A 21,608-nucleotide genomic window follows, 5' to 3' on the forward strand; every position below is an offset into this window, starting at 1 on the left:
TGTCAAGTTGATAGTGTATGCTTTCTTCGATTTATTTTAGAGGTACTCAGCACTATGAGTTTTCCTCTTAGCACTGCTTTCATTGTATCCCATAAGATTGGGCATATTGTGCCTTCATTTTTGTTAAATTCTAAGCAGTCTTTATTTCTTTCTTTATTTCTTCCTTGACCGAGCTATTATTGAGTAAACCAATGTTTAGCTTCCATGTGGGCTTTTTGTTCTTTTTGTTGTTATTGAAGACCAGCCTTATCCATGGTGATCTGAAAGGACGCATGGAATTATTTAGAACTTTGTGTATCTCTTGAGGCAGTTTTGTGACTACTATAAGGTCAATTTTGAAGAAGGCTCCATGAACTGCTGAAAAATGTATATTCTTTTGTTTTAAGATGAAATATTCTATAGATGTCTGTTAAATCCATTTGGTTCATAACTTGTTAGTTTCACTGTGTCTCTGTTCAGTTTCTGCTTCCATTATCTGTTCATTGATGAGAGTGAGGTGTGGGAATCTCCCACTACTATTGTGTGTGGTGCAATATATGCTTTGAGCTGTAGTAGAGTTTCTTTTATGAATGTGGGTAACCTTGTATTTGGAGCATAGATGTTCAGGATTGAGAGTTCATCTTCATAGATTTTTCCTTTCATGGGTAAAAATTAGTTTTCCTTGTCTTTTTTGATGACTTGTTGTTGAAAATCTATTTTATTTGATATTATGATGACTACTCAAGCTTGTTTCTTGGGACCACTTGCTTGGAAAGTTTTTTCCCAACCTTTTACTCTGAGGCAGTACCTGTCTTCGTTGCTGAGATGAGTTTCCTGTGTGAAGCACAATGCTGGGTCCCCTTTAAGTGTCCAGTCTGATAGTCCATGTCTTTTTATTGGGGGAATTGAGTCCATTAATGTTAAGAGAAATTATCAATGTTAAGGGATATTAAAGAATAGTGATTGTTGTTTCATGAGATTTTTGTTGTTTGAGGTAGAGTTATGTGTGTGTGCTTTTCTTCTTTGGAGTTTGTTGCAAGAGCATTCATTTCTTGATTTTCCTAGGGTGAAGTTTCTCTCTTTGTGTTGGAGTTTTCTATCTATTATCCTTTGTAAGGCTGGATTTGTACATAGGTATTGTATAAATTTGTTTTTGTCCTGGAATATCCTGGTTTCTCTATCTATGGTGATTGAGAGTTTTGCTGAATATAGTAACCTGGGCTGGAACTTGTGTCTCTTTGGTATGTATGAAGTTAGTCCAAGATCTTCTAGCGTTCATAGTCTCTGTTGAAAAGTCTAGTGTAATTCTAATTGGTCTGCCTTCATATGTTATCTGTCCTTTTTCTCTTACTGCTTTTAGTATTTTTTTCTTTGTTTTGAGCATTTGTTGTTTTGACTACTATGTGTCAGTATGAATTTCTTTTCTGGTCCAGTCTATTTGGGGTTCTGCAGGCTTCTTGCATGTTTGTGCTCATCTCTTTTTGTAGGTTATGGAAGTTATCTTCTTTAATTTTGTTGAAGATATTTACTGAGCCTTTCAGTTGGGAGTCTTTGCTCTCTTCTACACCTATTATTTTTAGGTTTGGTCTTCTCATTGAGTCCAGGATTTCCTGGATGCTTGGGGTTAGAGTCTTTTTGATTTTTGCATTTTCTATGACTGTTGTGTCAATGATTTCTATGGTACCTTCTGCTCCTGAGATTCGCTCCTTCAGCTCTTGTATTCTGTAGGTGATACTAGCATCTATGACTCCCAGTGTCCTTCCTAGGTTTTCCAACTTTAAGGTTGTTCCTTTTTGTAATTTCTGCATTGTTTCTATTTCTGTTTTAAGTTCCTTCACCTGGCTTTTTGTGCTTTCCTGTAGCTCTTTAGGAGATTTTTTAGTTTTTTGTGTTTCCCCCTTAAGGACTTCAACATCTTTGTGTGTCTTCTCCTGGCTTTTCTGTAATTCTTTAAGTGTGTTATTCATGTTCTTCTCAAAGATCTCCATCATCATCATGTAGGATAATTTTAAGTCTAAATCTTGTTTTTCTGATGAGTTGGGATATCCACTATTTGCAGTGGTGGCAAATATCAGAACTGGGTTCTGATGTTGCCAGGTTGTCTTGGTTTCCCTTTCTTAGAGTCTTGTGCTTGCCTCTTGCCATCTTGTTATAGGTGATGCTAGGTGATCTTGTTGTCTCGTACTGGAACTTGTCTTCTTGTAGGTCTGTGGACCATGGTCTCCAGAGGAAGATTGTTTCTGGGTGTTCGGCTCTCTGGGTAGGCTATGAGTTTCAATGGCAGTGATTAGTCCTGATGTAGCTGGGCTGGGTCTAGGAACCAGACCAGAACCTTGGACTGGAAGTGTGAACTCCTGAGCAGCACCACCACCTGTGCTGTTAAAGTTATGGATGGCCTTTCCTAGAGTGGAGAATGGAAAGTGGACGTTGACTTACTGCTTTGCTTAAGATAGAAAGCCCTCCTACAGCTCTTCCGAGCACCCAGTAAACTGTGGGCAGGCCAGCAGTCCTGATGAAACTGGGCCCCAATCTTTTTTTAAATGACTCTTGGTTGAAAGTCTATTTTATTTGATATGAGAGTGGCTACTCTAGCTCATTTCTTTGGAATATTTACTTAGAAATTTTTTCCAGCCTTTTACTCTGAGGTATTATCTGTTCTTATCACTGAGGTGTGTTTCTTATATGCAGCAAAATTCTGTGTCCTGTTTACATAAGCAGTCTGTTAGTTTATGTCTTTTTATTGGGTAATTGAATCCATTGATTTTTAGAGATATTAGGACTAATGGTTGTTGCTCGCTGTTTTGTTGTTGTTGTTTTTGTTGTTTGTTTGTTTTGTTGTTGTTCTTTTGTTAGAGATGAAATTATGTTTGTGTAGTTCTCTTCTTTTGGCTTTATTGTGAGAAGATTAGTTTTTTGAGTTCCCTCTCCTTAGGGTGTAGTTTCCCTCTTGGTGTTTTTTTCTATTGTCCTCTGTGAGACAGGATTGGTAAAAAGATATTGTTTAAGTTTGGTTTTGTCATGGAATATTTTGGTTTCTCCCTTTATGGTAATTGAGAGTTTGCTGGGTATAGTAGGCTGGCCTGGCATTTTTGTTCTCTTAGCATTTATATGACATCTTCCCAAGATCTTCTGGCTTTTAGAGTCTCTGTTGATAAGTCTGCTGTAATTTTGATAGGTCTTCCTTAATATGGTACTTGAACGTTTCCCCTTAAAACTTTTAATATTTTAATATTGTTTCCTTGCTTTATGTTTTTGCATTTGGTGTTTTGACTATTATGTGATGAGAGGAATTTCTTTTCTGATACAATCTGTTTGGTGTTCTGTAAGCTTATTGTATGTTTATGGGAATCTCTTTAGGTTAGGGAAGTTTTCTTCTATAATTTTGCTGAAGATGTTGACTTGCCCTTTGAGTTGGGAGGCTTCACTCTCTTCTATACCTATTATTTCTGGGTTAGCTCTTTTCATTGTATCCTAATTTCTTGAATGTTTTGGGTTAGGAGCTTTTGGCTTCTTGTATTTTCTTTGACTGGTGTGTCAATGTTTTCTATGATATCTTCTGCCCCTGAGATTCCCTCTTCTGTCTCATGTATTTTGTTAGTGATGCTTGCATCTCTGACTCCTGATCTCTTTCCTGGATTTCTATCTCCAGGGTTGTCACCCTTTGTGTTTTCTTTTATGTTTCTATTTCCATTTTTAGATCATGGACAATTTCATTCAGTATCTTCACCCTTTGTTGTGTTTTCTGTATTTCCTTAAGAGATTTATTTGTTTCCTCTTTAAGGGCTTCTACTTGTTTACCTGCATTTTCCTATATTTCTTGAAGAAGTTATTTAAAGTCTTCTACCACACTCGTGAGATGGGGTTTTACATCTGAATCTTGCTTTTTCAGTGTGAGGTATTCAGGACTTGGTGTGGTTTGAGAACTGACTTTTGAGTTGTCACTTAGCATTGGTTTCTATTGCTTATGTTCTTGTGCTTTCCTCTTGCCATTTGTGCATCTCTAGTGCTAACTACCCTTACTGTCTCTGACTGGATCCTGTCCCTCCAGTAAGCCTGATTTTGTCAGAACTCCTGGGAGTCCAGCTGTCTTGTTTATCCTGTGATTCTTGGATTCTGTGGTCCTATTGTACTGAGCTTCCGGGAGTCAAACCTTCTCTGGGTGTTGCAGGAGTAGGTGGGAAGTCAGAACTCCAGTTCACTCCAGGCACTGGTGAAGGAGTCCATGCCTCTTTCCGGGTAAGAGGTCCTGCATCCCTGGATCCTAGCAGTAGCAGGTATTCTGAGTGTTGGGGCAGATGTTGTGAACTCACCAATGATCATGGGTGTATATGGGATTCTAGGAGTCTAATTTCCTCCAGATGTTGTAGGAGTGGGTGGGGAGCCAGCACCATGAAACTGCTCAGGCCTGCAATTTATATTTTCTGAAATGGAATTGCCTTCTCCATGGAAACCTTTAACCCTGGGTATCCATGGACCTTCTTATTTATGACAGTACTAAAAGAGTTTTAGCCACAAAGAGCAAAAATTGCAGAAAGTAAATATAATCTGAGATAATTATATTAAGATAATTAAGCCAATTGTAGACAAATGTATGCTTTTTCTCAATTGCAGCTTCTAAAATTTAGGTAGAGTTTTGGATAAAGGTTACATATATGTGTCCATATAATTTTATATATATTATATATATACATTATATGTATACAAGTTGTACATATATCATGTTAACATATTGTATGTGCATTGTATCTGTACACATATTACATATCATATATTCACTCTATATATGAGCATACATATATAGACATGATCAACAAAATGAAAACCTGGTTATTAAAAAATTTTCACAAGTTTTTTACTATAAATCAAAGAATGAGAACTCTAAACAATTAAATGTATTCCAGCTGACACTGAAAATGTAAAAAATAAAATAAAAACAAAACCTGGTGATTACTATGAAAAAGAATAGACCAATGAGTTCAGCGACCTAGATAAAGTGGACAGGCCCTTATTAAATTCAGCTTAGCATCACTGAATCATAACAAAATGTAAAGCCTCAACAGACCAAAAGCAATAGAAATCAGTGAGATTAAATGAGTAATTTTAAAAAGCATCTTGCCAAACAAATACCCAGTACCAGATGGTTCACTGTTAAAATCTACCAAACTTAGTAATAAACCAATATTCAACCTTCTTTGATTATTCCAGAAAAAGTGATAAGCAGAAAATTCTTCCAGATTCACTCTGTAAGCCCAGCATTGCCCTGACATCAAAACTAGATAAACACTCACTCACACACACACACAAACACAAACACACACACACACACACACACACACCAAACAATAAAATCATAGACCAATATCACTGATGAACAAAAGTAAAAACGGTTTTAATGCAACAGGTGCAAATCAAATCCAATGATACATTAAACTGTCTATGAAGTGAAACAGAGGGGGAATAAATCTGGGAAGAGTGGAAGTACTGAGAGAAGATGGAAGAATGTGGGGAGGGGAAACTGTGGCTGGAATGCAATGCAAGAGAGAAGAATCTATTTTTAATAAAAACTGATTTAAATAAAACATGATTTCAACAGATAAAAGACATAGATTTTATCAGTTCTTTAGAATCAGAACCTCTGAATAAATTGGCCATAGCTATGGTCCCTAACCTAATAAAGTCATACACACTAAGTACACACTAAGTGTACATATTGGGTATTCGGTAAGAAAAAAACAGTTTTCTCTCCAAGATCTAGAGCAAGTTTATGACGGTTCCTTTTAAAACTTTTACAAACATAACATTGAAAGTCTTAGTGACAGCATTCAAGCAAGAAAAATAAATTAAAGTTCATCCAAATTAAATATGAGGAAAACCAATTGTTACTATGGGAATATTACAGCACTTTATGTAAATGAAAAGCTTAGAACTATTAAAAAAATTGTAAGTTCCTTAAAATTATAGGATGCAAACTGAACATCAAGCGTCAGAGCTGATGGCAATCTTCCTCATTTCTGAGACACTTCTAATGTGTGCTTTCTTATCTCTGCACAGTTGAGCTATGCTGTTTCTCAGGTGTGTTCACCAGTGGACACAGCAATGGTTATGGCTTCACTTGGAGGCTTCCTCATACCTTGAGTTACTTAATCGACTGTTAAAAATAATCAGAAAGTCCCTGTAAAGCACACCCAACAGCATAAACTGCACCCTGTGCCCTGAACTCCGGTTTCCAGCCCACAACATGGCCAGCTTTCCTGGAGGCCTGCTGGCACCAGGGGCAACCAGGTACGACCCTGCCCCAAATCCTTGCCCACCATGTCCTCTTAAAGCATACCAAGCAGCCTGAGACTTCACTGGACCTCTCGACTCCACTTATGGCTTACAACTCCTTCTGCTTTTCCTGAAGACCATTAATTAGCACCAGTGACACACTGGTATTAGGGACCCCAGGGGGAAGCTGAGAACCCCAAACCCTAGAGGCCATGCAGACCACACAGACCTTTAAAAAACCCAGGAGAGATGCTCAACTAGACTTTACTAGTCGCCAAAATCTCAGGCCACCTAGACCAGAAGACAGAGTAAAGGGAAGGCAGAGGAAAATCCAAAATAAAAAACCACCTCATCCAACTTAGAGAAACACAGAAATAAGCATCCAAAACCTATAATAACTGCAAAACCTAGACGGATAAAGGCCAGCACAGGATCACAATCAACAACAACCAGAGCCATACAGCACCACCAGAGCCCAGCTATCCTACAACAGCAAGCCCTTGATATCTTAACACAGCTGAAACACAGTGGACTTAGGAATGGGACAGGTAACCCATTCATTCACAGTCATTCCCGAAAGCCCTTACCCCTTACTGGGGAGGAATCTCCTAGCAAAAATGAGGGCCCAGATTCATTTTAAGGCTGGAGAAGTCCAGATAATGGACCAGAACAGTGATATGATCCAGGTACTGACATTTAACTTGGCTTCTGAAACTAAGTATAGACTATACTAGTCACCAGCTGCCCCCAATCAAGATTTGGATGTTTGTGCAAGTGGATCAAATATCTCCACATAAAACCAGGTACACTGAAACTATTTGTATCCCCTTGACCTCGTTTTGTTGTCTAATTGCTCCGGCCAGGACTTCCAGTACTACAATGAATAGGTAGGAAGAGAATATTCATCCTTATCTAGTCCCTGATTTTAGTGGCATTACTTCAAGTTTCTCTCCATTTAGTTTGATGTTGGCTACTATGTTGTATATTGCTTTTACTATTTTTGGGTAAGGGCCTTGAATTCCTGACCTTTACAAGACTTTTATCAAGAACGGATGCTGAATTTGTCAAATGCTTTCTCAGCATCTAATGAGATGATTATGTGGTTTTCTTTTTCCTTTGAGTTTGTTTATATAGTGAATTATGTTAATAGATTTTCATATATTGAACCATCCCTGCATCCCTGGGGTGAAGTCCACTTGATCATGATAGATGATCGTTTTAATGTGTTCTTGGATTCAGTGTACAAGAATTTTATTGAGCATTTTTGTGTTAATATTCATAAGGGATATTGGTCTGAAGTTATCTTACTTTGTTGAGTCTTTCTGTGGTTTAGGTATAAGTGTAAATTTGGCTTTATAGAAGGAATTGGGTAATGTTCCTTCTGTTTCTATTTTTTGGAATAGTTTGGATAGTATTGGTATTAGATCATCTATGAAGGTCTGATAGAACCCATCTGGTCCTGGGCTTTTTTTTTTTTTTTTTTGGTTGGAACTCTTTTGATGATTGCTTCTATTTCTTTAGGTGTTATGGGACTGTTTAGATGGTTTATCTGTTTCAGATTTAACATCGGTACCTGATATCTGTGTAGAAGATAGTCCATTTCATCCAGATTTTCCAGTTTTGTTGTGTATAGGCTTTTGTAGTAGGATCTAATAATTTTTTAATTTTCTCCATTTCTGTTGTTATGTCTCCCTTTTAATTTCTGATTTTATTAATTTAATATTCTCTCTGTGCCCTCTAATTAGTTTGGCTAAGAGTTTATCTATCTTGTTGATTTTTTTCTCAAAACAGCTCTTGGTTTTATTGATTCTTTTTATAGTTTTTTTGTTTGTTGTTTTTGTTTTGTTTCTACTTGGTTGATTTCAGCCCTGAGTTTGATTATTTCCTGCCATCTACTCCTCTTTGGTGTATTTGCTTCTTTTTGTTTTAGTGATTTGAGGTGTGCTGTCAAGCTTCTAGTGTAAGCTCTCTCCAGTTTCTTCTTGATGGCACTCAGAGCTGGTTTCCTACAAGTTTGAGTATGTTGAACCTTCATTTTTATTAAATTCTAGTATGTTTTTAATTTTTTATTTTGTCCTTGACCAAATTATCATTGAGTAGAACATTTTTCATCTTCCATGTGTATATGGGCTTTTTGTCATTTTTGTTGTTATTGAAGACCAATCTTAGTCCATGGGATTATTTCAATCTTCTGGTATCTGTTGAGCCCTGTTTTATGACCAATTATATTGTCAGTTTTGAAGCAGGTACCATGAGGTTCTGAGAAAAAGGTATACTGTTCTGTTTTAGGATGAAATGTCCTTTAGATATCTGTTAAATCTATTTGGCTAACAACTTCTGCTAGTTTCACTGTGTCTCTGTATAGTTTCTGTTTTCATGATATGTTCGTTGATGAGAGTGGAGTGTTGAAGTCTCCCACTATTATTGTGTGAAGTGCAATGTGCGCTTTGAGCTTTAATAATATTTTTATGAGTATAGGTGCCCTTGCATTTGGAGCATAGATATTCAGAGTTTTTGCCTTGGTTGATTTTTCCTTTGACAAATATGAGGTGTCCTTCCTTATCTTTTTTTTAATAAATTTTGTTTAAAAGTCAATTTCATTTGCTATTAGAATGACTACTCCAGCTTGTTTCTCAGGACCATTTGCTTGGAAAATTGCTTTCTATCCCTTTACTCTGAGGTAGTGTCTATCTTTGTTTCTAAGGTGTGTTACCTGCATGCAGCAGTATGTTGTGTCCTCTTTATGTATTCAGTTTGTTAGTTTATGTCTTTTTATTTGGGAATTGAGTCCATTGATGTTTAGAGATATTGAGGACCAATGATTGTTGTTTCCTGTTATTTTTGTTGTTCAAAGTAGAATTATGTTTATGTAGCTATCTTCTTTGGATTAATTAAAAGATGATTTCTTTCTTGTTTTTCCTAGGATGTAGTTTCCCTCCTTGTGTTCAAATTTTCCACTGATTATTCTTTGTAGGGCTAGATTTATGGAAAGATTTTGTGTAAGTTTGATTTTGTTATGGAATATCTTGGTTTCTCCCTCTATGGTAATTGAATTTTGCTGGATATAGTAGCTTGAGCTGGTTCTGTTCTCTTAGGATCTGTATAATATCTGCCTAGGATTTTCGAGATTTCTTTTTTTAATCTTATAGCCATGTTTATTTAGTACCTACACAACATTTTTCTGTTCTATCAATGAGTAATTACCAAGTGTTTAATTGGAGAGTTCCTAAAACTTTTATGCAATACTGAATAAAGTGAGGTCACAGTCACAAAGATATGAATTCACATTCTGGATTCAATAGACTCAAGTTCTGAATGTAGTGTTAAGTGACTACAACTGAAATGTTAAATGCCATGTTTGAAACTGCCAGTCTAATTAAGGGGCAAAGAGATGAATCAGAGAAAGATTTGGCAGCACGACTCAGGAGGACAGCGCAGGAAGGAGAGGCTCCTTAAGAGCAGTACAGGGAGAAAGAGTCAATCAATTGGGTGAAGTCAAGTTCAGGTGGGTAGGTGCAGTCAGTACAGTTCGGTTTCTGGAGTTCAGAGCAGACTTTCCAAGCAGAGCCATTCAGTCAGAAGCCAAGATAGACCCGTTTGAATCAGTCAGCTTGGAGACGGGTTTTGAACCAGAACAGCTGAGTTGAACCAGGCAGCCAGAGTTCAGAAAGAACTACAGAGTGAGCTTATTCAGCAGTAAACCCCGAGACAACGATTACATCCGGTGCCTAAAGTTGCTTTCACATCTGGTGGGGAGAAGACAAAGAAAAGGAGAGGGCAAGAGGAGAGACTATTGAAGAGAAAAAGGGGTGGTTGTGGCATGCGTGCCTGTGTGCGTGCGTGCATGCGTGTAACAATTTCACTGGTACACTTTTACAGAGACAGCAAGTTAGACCTAGGTAAAGACACAACAAGTCAGAATATACTGTCAACGTGAGTACGAATGAAACACACTTCACTGAGAAGCCAAGAGATGCCAGATTGAATCAGCTTGAAAAGTAATATTGTACAGAGGCTACAAGCTTCTAGGCCTAGGCCTGGAGATACAACAGTGAAGGAACCGCTATGGTCTCAGCCGAAGCAGGGTATTGGCACAGCTGGAGTACGGCTCTCTTCTCAATCTTTCATCTTTAAGAAGATTTGTGTGGAAAGGCTCGCCCTTTGACATCTTTCTTCTCAGCTTTGTCTTCAGAGATGACCAGCTTATTCTGCAGTGAACACAGCAGCTGGAGGTAGCTCTGGTTCCTCTGCAGCTTCTCCTGTTCCTGTCCTGCCTGCTGCTTCAAGGTTTCGAGTTCCTGGTGTGATCCATCCAGCTTCTCCAGAGCTCTCTTCCAGTGTCGCTCAGATTCTGCAGGCGTTTCTGTTGCAGCACCCACTGCTTCTGAGCTAACTGAAGTTTCTCCTCAAGGACTCGCTTCTTAGCCTCGAGTTGCTCAAAAGCCTTCTGAAGCTCAGTGTACTTCCCGTGAGCCTCTTTAACCTGGGGTAAGGCCTCAGACAGGGCACATTTGATGACATCCACGTGATCCATGTATGTGGCCTTCAGTTTCTTCCACTGCTCCTTAGTTTCAGTAGCCTTTTGTCGGCTTGTATTTTCAGAAGCCAAAGCATCTGGGTTCTGGTCAGTATTATCCTCCTGAGCCAGAAAAGTCTGTAAGAAGTTCACCACTTGAAGCTGGGTACAAAGCAGCTTGTCTTCTTCCGAGAGTTCCTCATAAACTCCTCCATGATCTTGGCAGGCAGCCCTGCTTCTTCCTGCAAGCCTACAGGTTCTAGAACAGCCGCCGCCTCTGCCAGAACCTCTTTGGGCTCAGCAGCGGTTTTCTCAGCAACAGCCTTTTTCTCAGCGTCCGCCATCGTTCAGCCACCCACCTCGTCTGCCCTGGATTTTCGAGATTTCATAGTTTCTGTTGAGAAGTCTGGTGTGATTCTAATAAGTCTGCCTTTATATGTGATTTGACCCTTTTCCATTATTGTTTTTATATATTCTTTCCTTGTTTTGTGCATTTGGTATTTTAACTATTATGTGACAGGAGGAATCTATTTGGAGTTCTGTAGGCTTTTTGTATGTTTATGGGCATCCCTTTCTTTAGGTTAAAGAAGGTTTTTTCTTTAATTTTGTTGAAGATGTTTCCTGGCCCTTTAAGTTGAGAATTTTTGCTCTCTTCTATACCTATTATCTTCAGATATTATTTTCTCATTGTGTCCTGAATTTCCTGGATGTTTTGGGTTATGAGGTTTTGTAGTTTGCATTTATTTTACTGTTGTGTCAATGTTTTATATGGAATCTTCTGCCCCTGAGATTCTTTTTTCTCTTGTATTGCTTTGGTGATGCTTCTTTTTATGACTTCTGATCTCTTTCATAGATTTTACTTTTATCTCTAAGATTGTTTCCCTTTCTGATTTCTTTATTGTTTCTGTTTCCATTTTTAGATCCTTGGTTGTTTCCTCTTTAAGGGCTTCTACCTGTTTACCTGTGTTATGTTATGACCTTCTTAAAGTCCTCTAACATTATCATGAGTTGTGATTTTAAATCAGAATCTTGTTATTGTGGTGTTTTGGAGTATCCAGGACTTGGTGTAGTGAGGGAACTGGGTTCTAATGATGCCAAGTAGCCTTGGTTTCTGTTGCTTAGTTTCTTGGACTTGCTTCCTGCCATCTAATTATCTCTGATGTTAGCTGATCTTGCTGATTCTGACAGTAGTTTGACCCTTCTCTTTAAGCCTGTGTATTAGCACTGCCAGGGGACCAGCTCTCTCCCAGCAGATTCTGGGTACAGAGGTCTGAGCTACAGGGTCAGCACATGATGCAGACAGATTCTGGAAGGATCCTGTCTCAAACTGCTTCTGGATTCCTGCATCTATAGGGCTCTTGGAAGGTCCCTCAGAGCAGAATTGGTGATCTTTTTATGCTCTTGGGTGTGTGAGCACTTCTGGGGGACCAGCTCTCTCCCTGTGGGGTCTAGGTATTAAGATATGTGGCATAGGGTCAGCTCTGAGAGCAGGAAAATACTGGAAAGATCCTTTTCAGGACTTTGGTTCTTGTGTTCTGAGAGCTCCAGGCTGGTTCCTCTTGGGCCAGGAATTTGAGCAGAAGTGGTGGTCTCACCTGTTCTTTCAGATGTGTCAACATTCCTGGGAGACCAGCTGTCCCCCAGTGTGATCTGGGTACAGAGAGCTCTGGCACAGGGTCAGCTCTGGTCACAGGCAGAAACCAGAAGTTCGCCCATTCTCTAATAACATTTATTTTCCACTACCTTTAATAGGTGAAGGCAGTCTGCAGTCCAACTTCCCAACAATGGTCAGCAGCAGATGTGACTGGAAGTCCAAGGATCTAGCTGTTGCTCAGTCCCACAAGGCAAGCAGAAGAGCAAAATCATATATTTTATTTACATTTGTTTTCTTGAAAACAGATTCTTTTCTCTTACATTGCATCTAAACCACAATTTTCCCTCCCTACATTTATCCCATCTTCCCCACCCTCAAACTTCCCTTCTTCACCAGATCCATCTCCCCTTTGCTTTACTTCAGAGAAGAACAGGCCTCCAAGAGACAGCAGCCAAACATGAGAAAACAAGATATAATAAGACAAGGCAAAAGAGACAAACCAACCAAACAAGGGCATTATTATATGCTTTTTGGTTCTTTGTTTTATTGGTGTGTGTCATGTGATTGATGTGTATTTACCCATTCTTGCACTTTAGGGTAATATTTTTTGTTATGGTGGGTAGACATTTTAATGTACCATTGAATTTGATTTGCTGCTGTTGCATTGAAAATGTTTCTGCTTATTTTCATCAGTGATATAAGCCTACGATTTTGTTTGTTTGGTGATTGTGTGTGTGTGTGCATGTGTGTGTATGCATGTGTGTGTGTACATATTTATCTAGTTTTTCTTTCAGGGTAGTGCTGGGCTTACAGAGGGAATCTGAAAGAATTTTCTGGTTTTTGTTTTTTTTTTTTTTTCTGGAATAATCAAGGAAAGTTCAATATTGGTTCATTATTAAGCCTCGTAGAATTTAACAGTGAGCCATCTGGTACTAGATATTTGTTTGGCAAGATGCTTTTAAAAATACTTATTTAATCTCACTGATTGCTATTTATCTGCTGAGGCTTTATATTTTATTATGATTCAGTCATACTATGCTAAATGTATCCAAGGACCTGTCCACTTTGTCTGGGTCACTGAGTTCATAGGTCTATTGTTTCTCATAGGAATCTCTCTCTTTATTGCATTTCTAGTGGCATTTAATTGTTTAAAGACTTTTTTCTTTGATTTCTAAACAAGGGTTTGTCAATTTTGGTTTTTTTAAGATGTATTTATTTATTTATATATAAGTACACTGTAGCTGTCTTCAGACACACCAGAAGAGGGCATCAGATCCCATTACACATGGTTGTGAGCCACCAGATGGTTGCTGGGAATTGAACTCAGGACCTCAGCCAATGCTCTAAACTGCTGAGCCATCTCTCTAGCCCAATTTTGTTTTTTTAATAACCAGGTTTGTTAATCATTTCATAATATGTATCATCATATATAGGGTGACCATATGTATATATACACACACATATATGTGTGTGTATTTATGTATGTGTACGTATATATATACATATATAATGCATATGTAATATGTATACATGGTATATGTGTAACACACACACACACTGTTTAAACAGCATGAAAGGATGTAGAAGAAAGCATTGTTTCATGAATGTGGGTAGTGATCACTTTGAACTAAATCGATATAAAGTATGGATGACTAAGTAGCTAAGAACATGGCCAGGTCCAAATGTGGACCCTTCATTTAATGCTTAGGTAGCTGAAAGTAAGCCATGCCCAAACTGCTCAAGCTTCGGTGCCTTCATCAGTGAAACTGATGAGGTCAGGAGAGGGAATATGTCCATTTCAAAGGATATATTGAGGAACTAATTGTGTACATTCGTCAGCATAGACCTTTTGACACAAAAGATTCAGGAAACGGGAATATACACTCAGTTCATGTGAAGAACAAAATCATCCACAGTGGGGACAGGATGTTCATAACTCAGATGCAGGAGCTGGGACAGAGCAGAGAAGAGAAGTTGTGATGCAGTTTCAGCTCACGTTTGGTTTCCTTCCAACCATGTTCCTTTCCAATCTCACCCCTCCGTGATTAATCTTTGACTCTGGAGGCTGGCTGGACATACAACTCAGTGACAGTAATTTCCTAGGATGGTGATTCACTAGCTTCAATACCCAAACCCTGGGGAAAAACTGAGATTGGGGGAGGGTTTCCTTTCTCAGAAAAAGAGAACCGTAAAGTGTAATTATAAGGGTTGGATTAAAGTTACAATCACTGTCCCAGGAGCATGTCATGCAGACATAGGTAAGTTATTTTTTACAAAAGTAAAGCTTGAGGCGCTCAGAACATCCGCCACCAGGAAGAGCAGAGACCCAGACACACAGGACCAGCGAGAACAGGGCGAGAAGGGATTCCGACTAGTCAGGGGGCAGAGAGATCTCATTGGAGCACGCAGAAAGTGTGCGCCTGCCCGGCTTGATCCAGGGACACAGGAACTTGGCGGCATTGGGCCCTCTCTTCCCAGCCAGCGGCTTCTGGGGTGCACAACAGGCGCTCGGAACATCTGCCACCAGGAAGAGAACTCAAGAAGCCAGACACCAGAGAATTAAACAACCCTATTAAAAATGGGGTACAGACTTAAACAAAAAGTTCTCAATCAAGGAATATCGAATGGCTGAGATGCATCTAAGGACATGCTCGACATCCTTAGCCATCAGGGAAATGCAAATCAAAACAACCCTGAGATTCCACCTCACACCAGTCAGATTGGCCAAGATCCAAAACTCAGATGAAAACAGATGCTGGCGGGGATGTGGAGAAAGAGGAACACTTCTCCACTGCTGGTGGGATTGTAAGCTAATACAACCACTCTGGAAATCAGTCTGGCGATTCCTCAGAAAAATCAACATAGTACTACCTGAAGACCCAGTTATTCCACTCCTGGGCATATACCCCAGAGACACTCCTACACACAACAAAGATACATGTACCACAATGTTCATTGCAGCTCTATTTATAATAGCCAGAAGCTGGAAAGAACCCAGATGTCCTTCAGTAGATGGATGGATACAAAAATTGTGGTACATTTACACAATAGAGTACTACTCACCTATCAGAAACAATGACTTAATGAAATTCTTAAGAAAATGAATGCATCTAGAGAATATCATCTTGAGTGATATAACCCAGTCACAAAAGAACAGATATAATATGCAGTCACTGATAATGGGATACTAACCCCAGAAAGCTCTGAACACTCCAGAAACAACTCACAGACTGTGTGAAGTTCAACAACAACAAAAAAAGAATATATTTTAATTAAAATAGAACTGTAACACATCCCCCTTTTTTCCCTACAGCCCCTCCTAGTTTCTCTCCTATCCCCTCAAATTAATAGCCTCTTTTCCTATATTGTTGTTACATATATACATATGTGTATGTATATGTACCCACAAATACTTCATTACAACCTTAAAAATGTATTCATATACTTTTGTGCAAAAATGCTGAAATTTTGTACATTTATCTTTGGTTTTTAAAATTTAAAAAAAAGTAAAGCTTAGTTTAATCATGGATTACTAGAGAGTATGTTCAACTCTCAAAAATATTCATATAAAAATATTTCAAAGACTACATAAGGAACAATTACTATTTAAACTATCATTTTAATCCAGCCTGAAAGCTTTAACTTACTCTAAAGTTTATTTACAAGGATATCTATGCTTTTATCTGAACCTGTACAAATGTACATGGAAAAACCAGCTGTTGGTAGGATATGAACTCCACTCTATCGCTCCACATCCTTACAATGGTGGCTTGGCATTCTTTGATTCTGCTCCCTCATACTTTTACTGCTGGGTGATTCTACCCTTTCTTTGTTGTTCTAGAACTTTCTCAATGTTTATTCTTTTCATGATAATTTCTTTTCTCTCCTCAATGGAAGTATCTTCACCATGGTAACAAATAAAACTGTGGCTCATCTGAGTAGATTTCAATGCTTTTATTTGATGCTGTTTTTACAACTTTGTATTTTCTTTATGATAAATTAAATTATATTCAAAACTCTACATGTTTTATTACCTACTACTGACCAGGATATCAACAAGGATATCTATGCTTTTATCTGAGCTTGTATATATGTACTCCTTCTCTTTCTGCAGTAACAGGGACTAAAAGGCTAGACAGGCAGAGGCGGCCTGAGAACCTAAGCCTGAGGCATGAGAGGACGCGGATCTGATTAGGAAATAGGCACTGAAAATGTCCTATGCCTATGGCCAAGGTGGCATCTGCATGTCACAGAGTTGGTTATCCTTGGCTTTGAAAAGGGTGTTGCATTCTTGGGCAATGTCTGAGATAAGTCAAATTTTACTTTTTTATTGTAAAGACCACAGACATTAACAGAGAAAGAAATTAAAAAGATTTTGACTTCCAGCTCCCTAGAGGAAAGAAACAAAATTCGGGGACTTGCTGCCAACTATTTCTTGGTAAGTTGAACTCAGTGGCCTTAGGGAAAGAGAGCTATTACAGACAGTGGTAGTGTTCCTGTGTTTTCTCCTACTCCTAGTCTGTGCCTCTCCCAAGCACCTTCCACAGAGCCCCCTTCACATCCTTGTTCCTCAGGGTATAGATCAGAGGGTTGAGCATGGGGGTGACAATGGTATAAAACAGGGCAACAAACTTCCCCTCACTCTCAGAATAACTTCCCTTGGGTTGTAAGTATGTGTAAATGGCTGAGCCATAAAACAGAAAAACCACCAGGAGGTGGGACCCACACGTCCCAAAAGCTTTTCTGCGTCCAGCCATTGACTTCACCTTTAGTACTGCTCTAACAATGTGTCCATAGGAGCCAAGAATTAATGTTGCAGGCAAGACCAAGATTATGGCTCTGGCCACAAACATCTTGGCCTCAGTTCCTTCTGTGTCTTCACAGGCCAACTTGAGGAACGCAGGCATCTCACAGAAGAAATGGTTCAGCCGGTATCCACACAGCCGCATGGCCATCATGAGGCTGGTTTGAATCAGAGAATTCAAGAATCCTCCTACCCAAGAAGCAATGGCCAATGCGTGACAAAGAAGAGGGTGCATGATGGTCGTGTAGTGCAGTGGGCAGCACACAGCAGCGTAGCGATCAAAAGCCATCACCACCAGGAGCACACACTCAGTGGATCCCAGAGCGAGAGATATGAACAGCTGGGCCACACACCCTCCATAGCTGATGGTCCTGTCAAGGCCATGAAGGTTGACGAGGAGCTGGGGCACGGTGCTGGTGGTGTAGCAGAGGTCCAGGAAGGAGAGGTGTGAGAGGAAGAAGTACATGGGGGTGTGCAATCGAAGGTCCATTCGGGAGAGAGCTATGATAGCAGTGTTGCCAAAGAGAGTTAGGGAGTAGAAAATTGAAATAAAAACAAAAAGGACGAGTTCCAACTGAGGCCAGTCTGAAAAGCCCACCAAAATGAATCTCTCTTCTAAAGTGACATTGAAACTGTCCATAGCCTCTTATGTGCACAAGCAGCAGATGTTGTCTTTGTGCCCACGATATGGATCACAAATCTCAACATTTGTTCCAAAAGCAGGCACTTTGATTTTCACGTTGTTGCTCAGTTACATCTGTTGGATAGTTTATTTCACATTATATAGAGATAAGTAGATTCGTATGATACAGCACCTGTGTTAACGTTAGCCCTAATCCCTGCACGTTCCAGAACTCGAGACACATTTGTCAATGCCTTGAATCTTTATATTTGAAGTAGATTTGATGTCTTGCCTTGCTAACAGAACAGATGTTTTTATCCAAATGCACTAACTAGGAAATTGCATTTTGAAGATCAATCTTAGGGCTGGTGTTCATGTCAAGAGAGTGTTTGGATTTGATTGTAAGCACTTGAAAAGTCACACAAAATAAATGAAAACTGAATGTGCAAAAATACACATAGAAATACATGGTCTTCTGTGTTACTTTCTAAGAGGCGCAGTCTTACTGTTAAGGTCCAGGCCGAGCAGGAAGCTATGGTATTTTGTCCCCTTTTGCACACTGTTGTCTTCTGTTTAGTGTGTGTGGTTTGTACACCAATCTGCAAAACATTGCTCACACCACTGCCGAAAGACTTAAAGATTAAGAAGAGTAAAGCTATGTTATTTTAGGGGAAATCACTCATAACAAATGTGTTATTCTTGAGATGTATGGCATATTTTCCATCAACTTATCAACCCATATTTGGACTTCCCAGAGGACGTTCTCATCTCTCCAATCCAAAGTTCTTTGCATCAATATTCTCTAGAATTTGTTTCATTAAATAAAAATCATTCACATATCTTTATTTCTTAAAAGCTCAGTTTCTGGGCACCACACAACATAGTAAGTTAAAAAAGGACTTTTTGTCCCTTATAATGCTCTAATGTTAACAAGTGTTATGTTACTGTTACTTTCAATTAGGGCATGAAGATGATATAAGTAACACTGTTTTGTGTGAAACAGGTTATTTTCCTCTTTAATATATTTTCGTGAAATATAACTAATCACATACCCACTTTGATAAATTACAGCTGTGGGATATGTATAAAATTTTTTGTTATTAAGGGTTAGTAGTTCCTGTGGTGAAAATACGAAAAGTACATTAAACGTTCATAACAAAGAAAGAAATAAGCAATTGACAGAAGTCTCACCTCTGCTTAATATGAGAAATTGTGCCAAGACATACATTGCTTTTGCATTCAATCTGTATTAGAAGGTCATTAATGGCATTGTGCTGGATCCATGCTGCAAGGAATGAACTTCAGTACCACAATAATTCCATTTTGGAAAAATATGAATTATAAAGATAAAGGGTAGGTACATATGCCTCTTTAATCGACACAAGCAAGACAGATTTGATGGGGATAAAATGCTGGGATGCATTTGTTAAATTTCCCATTTCTGTCTTACTGGGTGATTTCTCTCATTGACTCATTGATGTATCATGCCAACTATCTTCAGAGTAATACCTTTAGCCTTCCACTTTATTATGAATCAAGCTATGAGAAGTGCAAATTTTTATTGTCTCCCTGATAAGATCAGATTGAGAAGTTGGCCTTACTCAGACTTGAGACTTCATTTTCTAGAGTAAAGACCAATGCATGTGAGTACTTGATAGTCCCCTGAGCCTACAGGGACAGACTTGTTTCAGATTCAAGTAGGTCCTTAGGTGTGAAGCACTGCCACTGTGTCTGTCTGATGTAGACAGTCAGGTGTAGACATAGCACTGCTTACTTGGAATCTGGTCTTGTCTTGGGAATCTAGTGTGAGGTGAGAGCCTCAATGCCATGCCCACAATATTTTAACATTTCTTTCATCTCTGTTCCACTGTACTGACTCTCATCTGCCTCACAAAGACTCATGCCTGCTTCTGTTTGTGACAAAGGGTCTGCGGTTCTGATCCCCAGAGCTCTGTAGAAAACAGTCTAATCTTCACAACAAGAGCCATGCTGTCTGAAGTGAAATTAGAAGTCTCATCTGAAACTGATGCTAGTGACTGTCTGTCTAGAAAAGCTTCCCTCTCTCTCCCTGTGACCTATCATGAGTTCCCTCTTACTGCAGTAATGGCAACTCCCCCTGTCTCAGAGTGTTCTCTACTCTTTCCTGTGTGCAGATGTGGAAGTCAGCACCATTGTATCTGTACACGGAAGTCACAAATAAAATTATCCTGGTGGACTTTTCTATGTGTCAAAATTAGATTCAAATTTTTATGGGTCCTCCCACCTTTTGTAGTTCTATATCTCATAGCCCAAGCAAAGACCAGACTGTCGTTGCACTAGCCCAAAAACTGGGCATCACTGAGGCTTCCTGTGGGAGTCCAGTGCCTGTGGATAAGAGATGGCAAACACACAAATTGATGGTTGGATTTGCTCAGAGACATCTAAGCTGAGATGAAGGTGACAACTTCAAACTTTCATTTCACTTCATCTTGCTTAAATATTGTATTGCACAGAAAGAAAATGATGTTTATCTGACCTGTAACCATTTCATGATGATTCTGCTCCCATTCCATCCACCCACTACCATCCTATAACTGCATCTTTAAGTAAACTGTGATGCCTGACACCAGATGGAAAGCAGACTGTTAAGTCTTCGGTGGAGGGTTGCTTTAAAACTGATAACAGACCAAAGGACAACAAAGTTGAGAAATTATAAAAACGTCCTAGATGTTTGGCAGGTGATTTAAAGAAAGTCTTCAGATTAGGAAACAAGTGTGTGAATTTGTTGAAAGCAGCACACAGAAAACACACACTTGGCTTTGTTCTTAAAAGGTCCAAATGTAACCAACTGGTGACATTTCCAAGAAGGTAGGTTGTGGCTTAGTGTGAGCAGAACTGACAACAAGAGTGAGGTGATCTCACAATACAATGATGTGAATGGAAAGGACAAACCTGCACCTGGAAATGTGCCTGCTCGCTTAGAGCTGGGGTTTGATCTGAAAGCTGTAAAGGCGTCCTGCCGCCATTGGCTGACATGTGCTGTGTAGGAGACTGCTTCTCAGCCCTGGTCTTTGCTTTCTATGTCTTTTAAATGTTCATTTTTTTGTACCAAATCTCTTTGGGCTACACAAACACTCTTGATATTTACAAACTTTTTTTTGGCTCCAGAAAGGTCAGTGGTTACCTGTGTTCAGATTTGTGTGTGTTGGTGTGAGTGACTATGTGTGTGGGTCACTGTATCCATACATCATCCCCTGATTCCTTTACTGGTCAGGATTCATGTTTGAATCCTTTTTCAACAACATGTGTTATTACATGTGTCAGGCCAGTACACAAATGTAATATGGTTAGACTGCTCTGGAAGACTATTCATATTGTACATTTAATGTTCTGTGTGAGCAAAGGGTGGTGAGAGGGTCTCAGGAATTCTTTTCTAATGATCTGTCCTGTGCCCTGCATTTTACAATCAAATCAAGTCTGTTTCTTTCTCTTATGCCACACAGGAAGCTCTGTCCTCAGGATCTGGGCTATGAACTTACTATCAAACCATTTCTGGTGCCAGACCAGCTGCCTGCCTTCCATGTTCAGCTACAGTAGCAATAACTTTCTGATCCAGACATTGTCCCTGTACACTAGAACCAAAACCTCCCATGTTGTCTCACAGGTGTTTTCAGGGTGACCTTCAATACTGAGAATCACTCAAAACAACATGACACTGTCAGTTTACTGCCAAAAATTCATGGTTTGAATCCAGCTACCTTTTCTTTCACATGGAAGTCTAAATTGACTAATTGCCTATTTTGCGTCTCTAAGGTGGGTTCCCTCTCCTTGTCTGTTTTCATTTGAG

At 39.2% G+C, this 21,608-nt stretch overlaps 1 protein-coding gene and 1 pseudogene across 2 annotated transcripts; both read right to left on the reverse strand.

The window, feature by feature from the left end:
- Window positions 1-10,376: 10,376 nt before the first annotated feature.
- On the reverse strand, window positions 10,377-11,106 carry LOC308426271 (outer kinetochore KNL1 complex subunit ZWINT-like; annotated as a pseudogene). Its single transcript has one exon. The product of its transcript is annotated as an outer kinetochore KNL1 complex subunit ZWINT-like (transcript).
- Window positions 11,107-16,870: 5,764 nt separating this feature from the next.
- LOC308426469 (olfactory receptor 2Y1B-like) lies at window positions 16,871-17,800 on the reverse strand (the record flags this gene model as incomplete). Its single annotated transcript, XM_080924236.1, has 1 exon — window positions 16,871-17,800. The coding sequence occupies one exon, from the start codon at window positions 17,798-17,800 to the stop codon at window positions 16,871-16,873; it is 930 nt and encodes a 309-aa protein (XP_080780362.1).
- Window positions 17,801-21,608: the final 3,808 nt, after the last annotated feature.

This window comes from Micromys minutus (genome assembly GCF_963924665.1).
Source record: "Micromys minutus genome assembly, chromosome: 10".
Taxonomy (NCBI): Eukaryota; Metazoa; Chordata; class Mammalia; order Rodentia; family Muridae; genus Micromys; species Micromys minutus.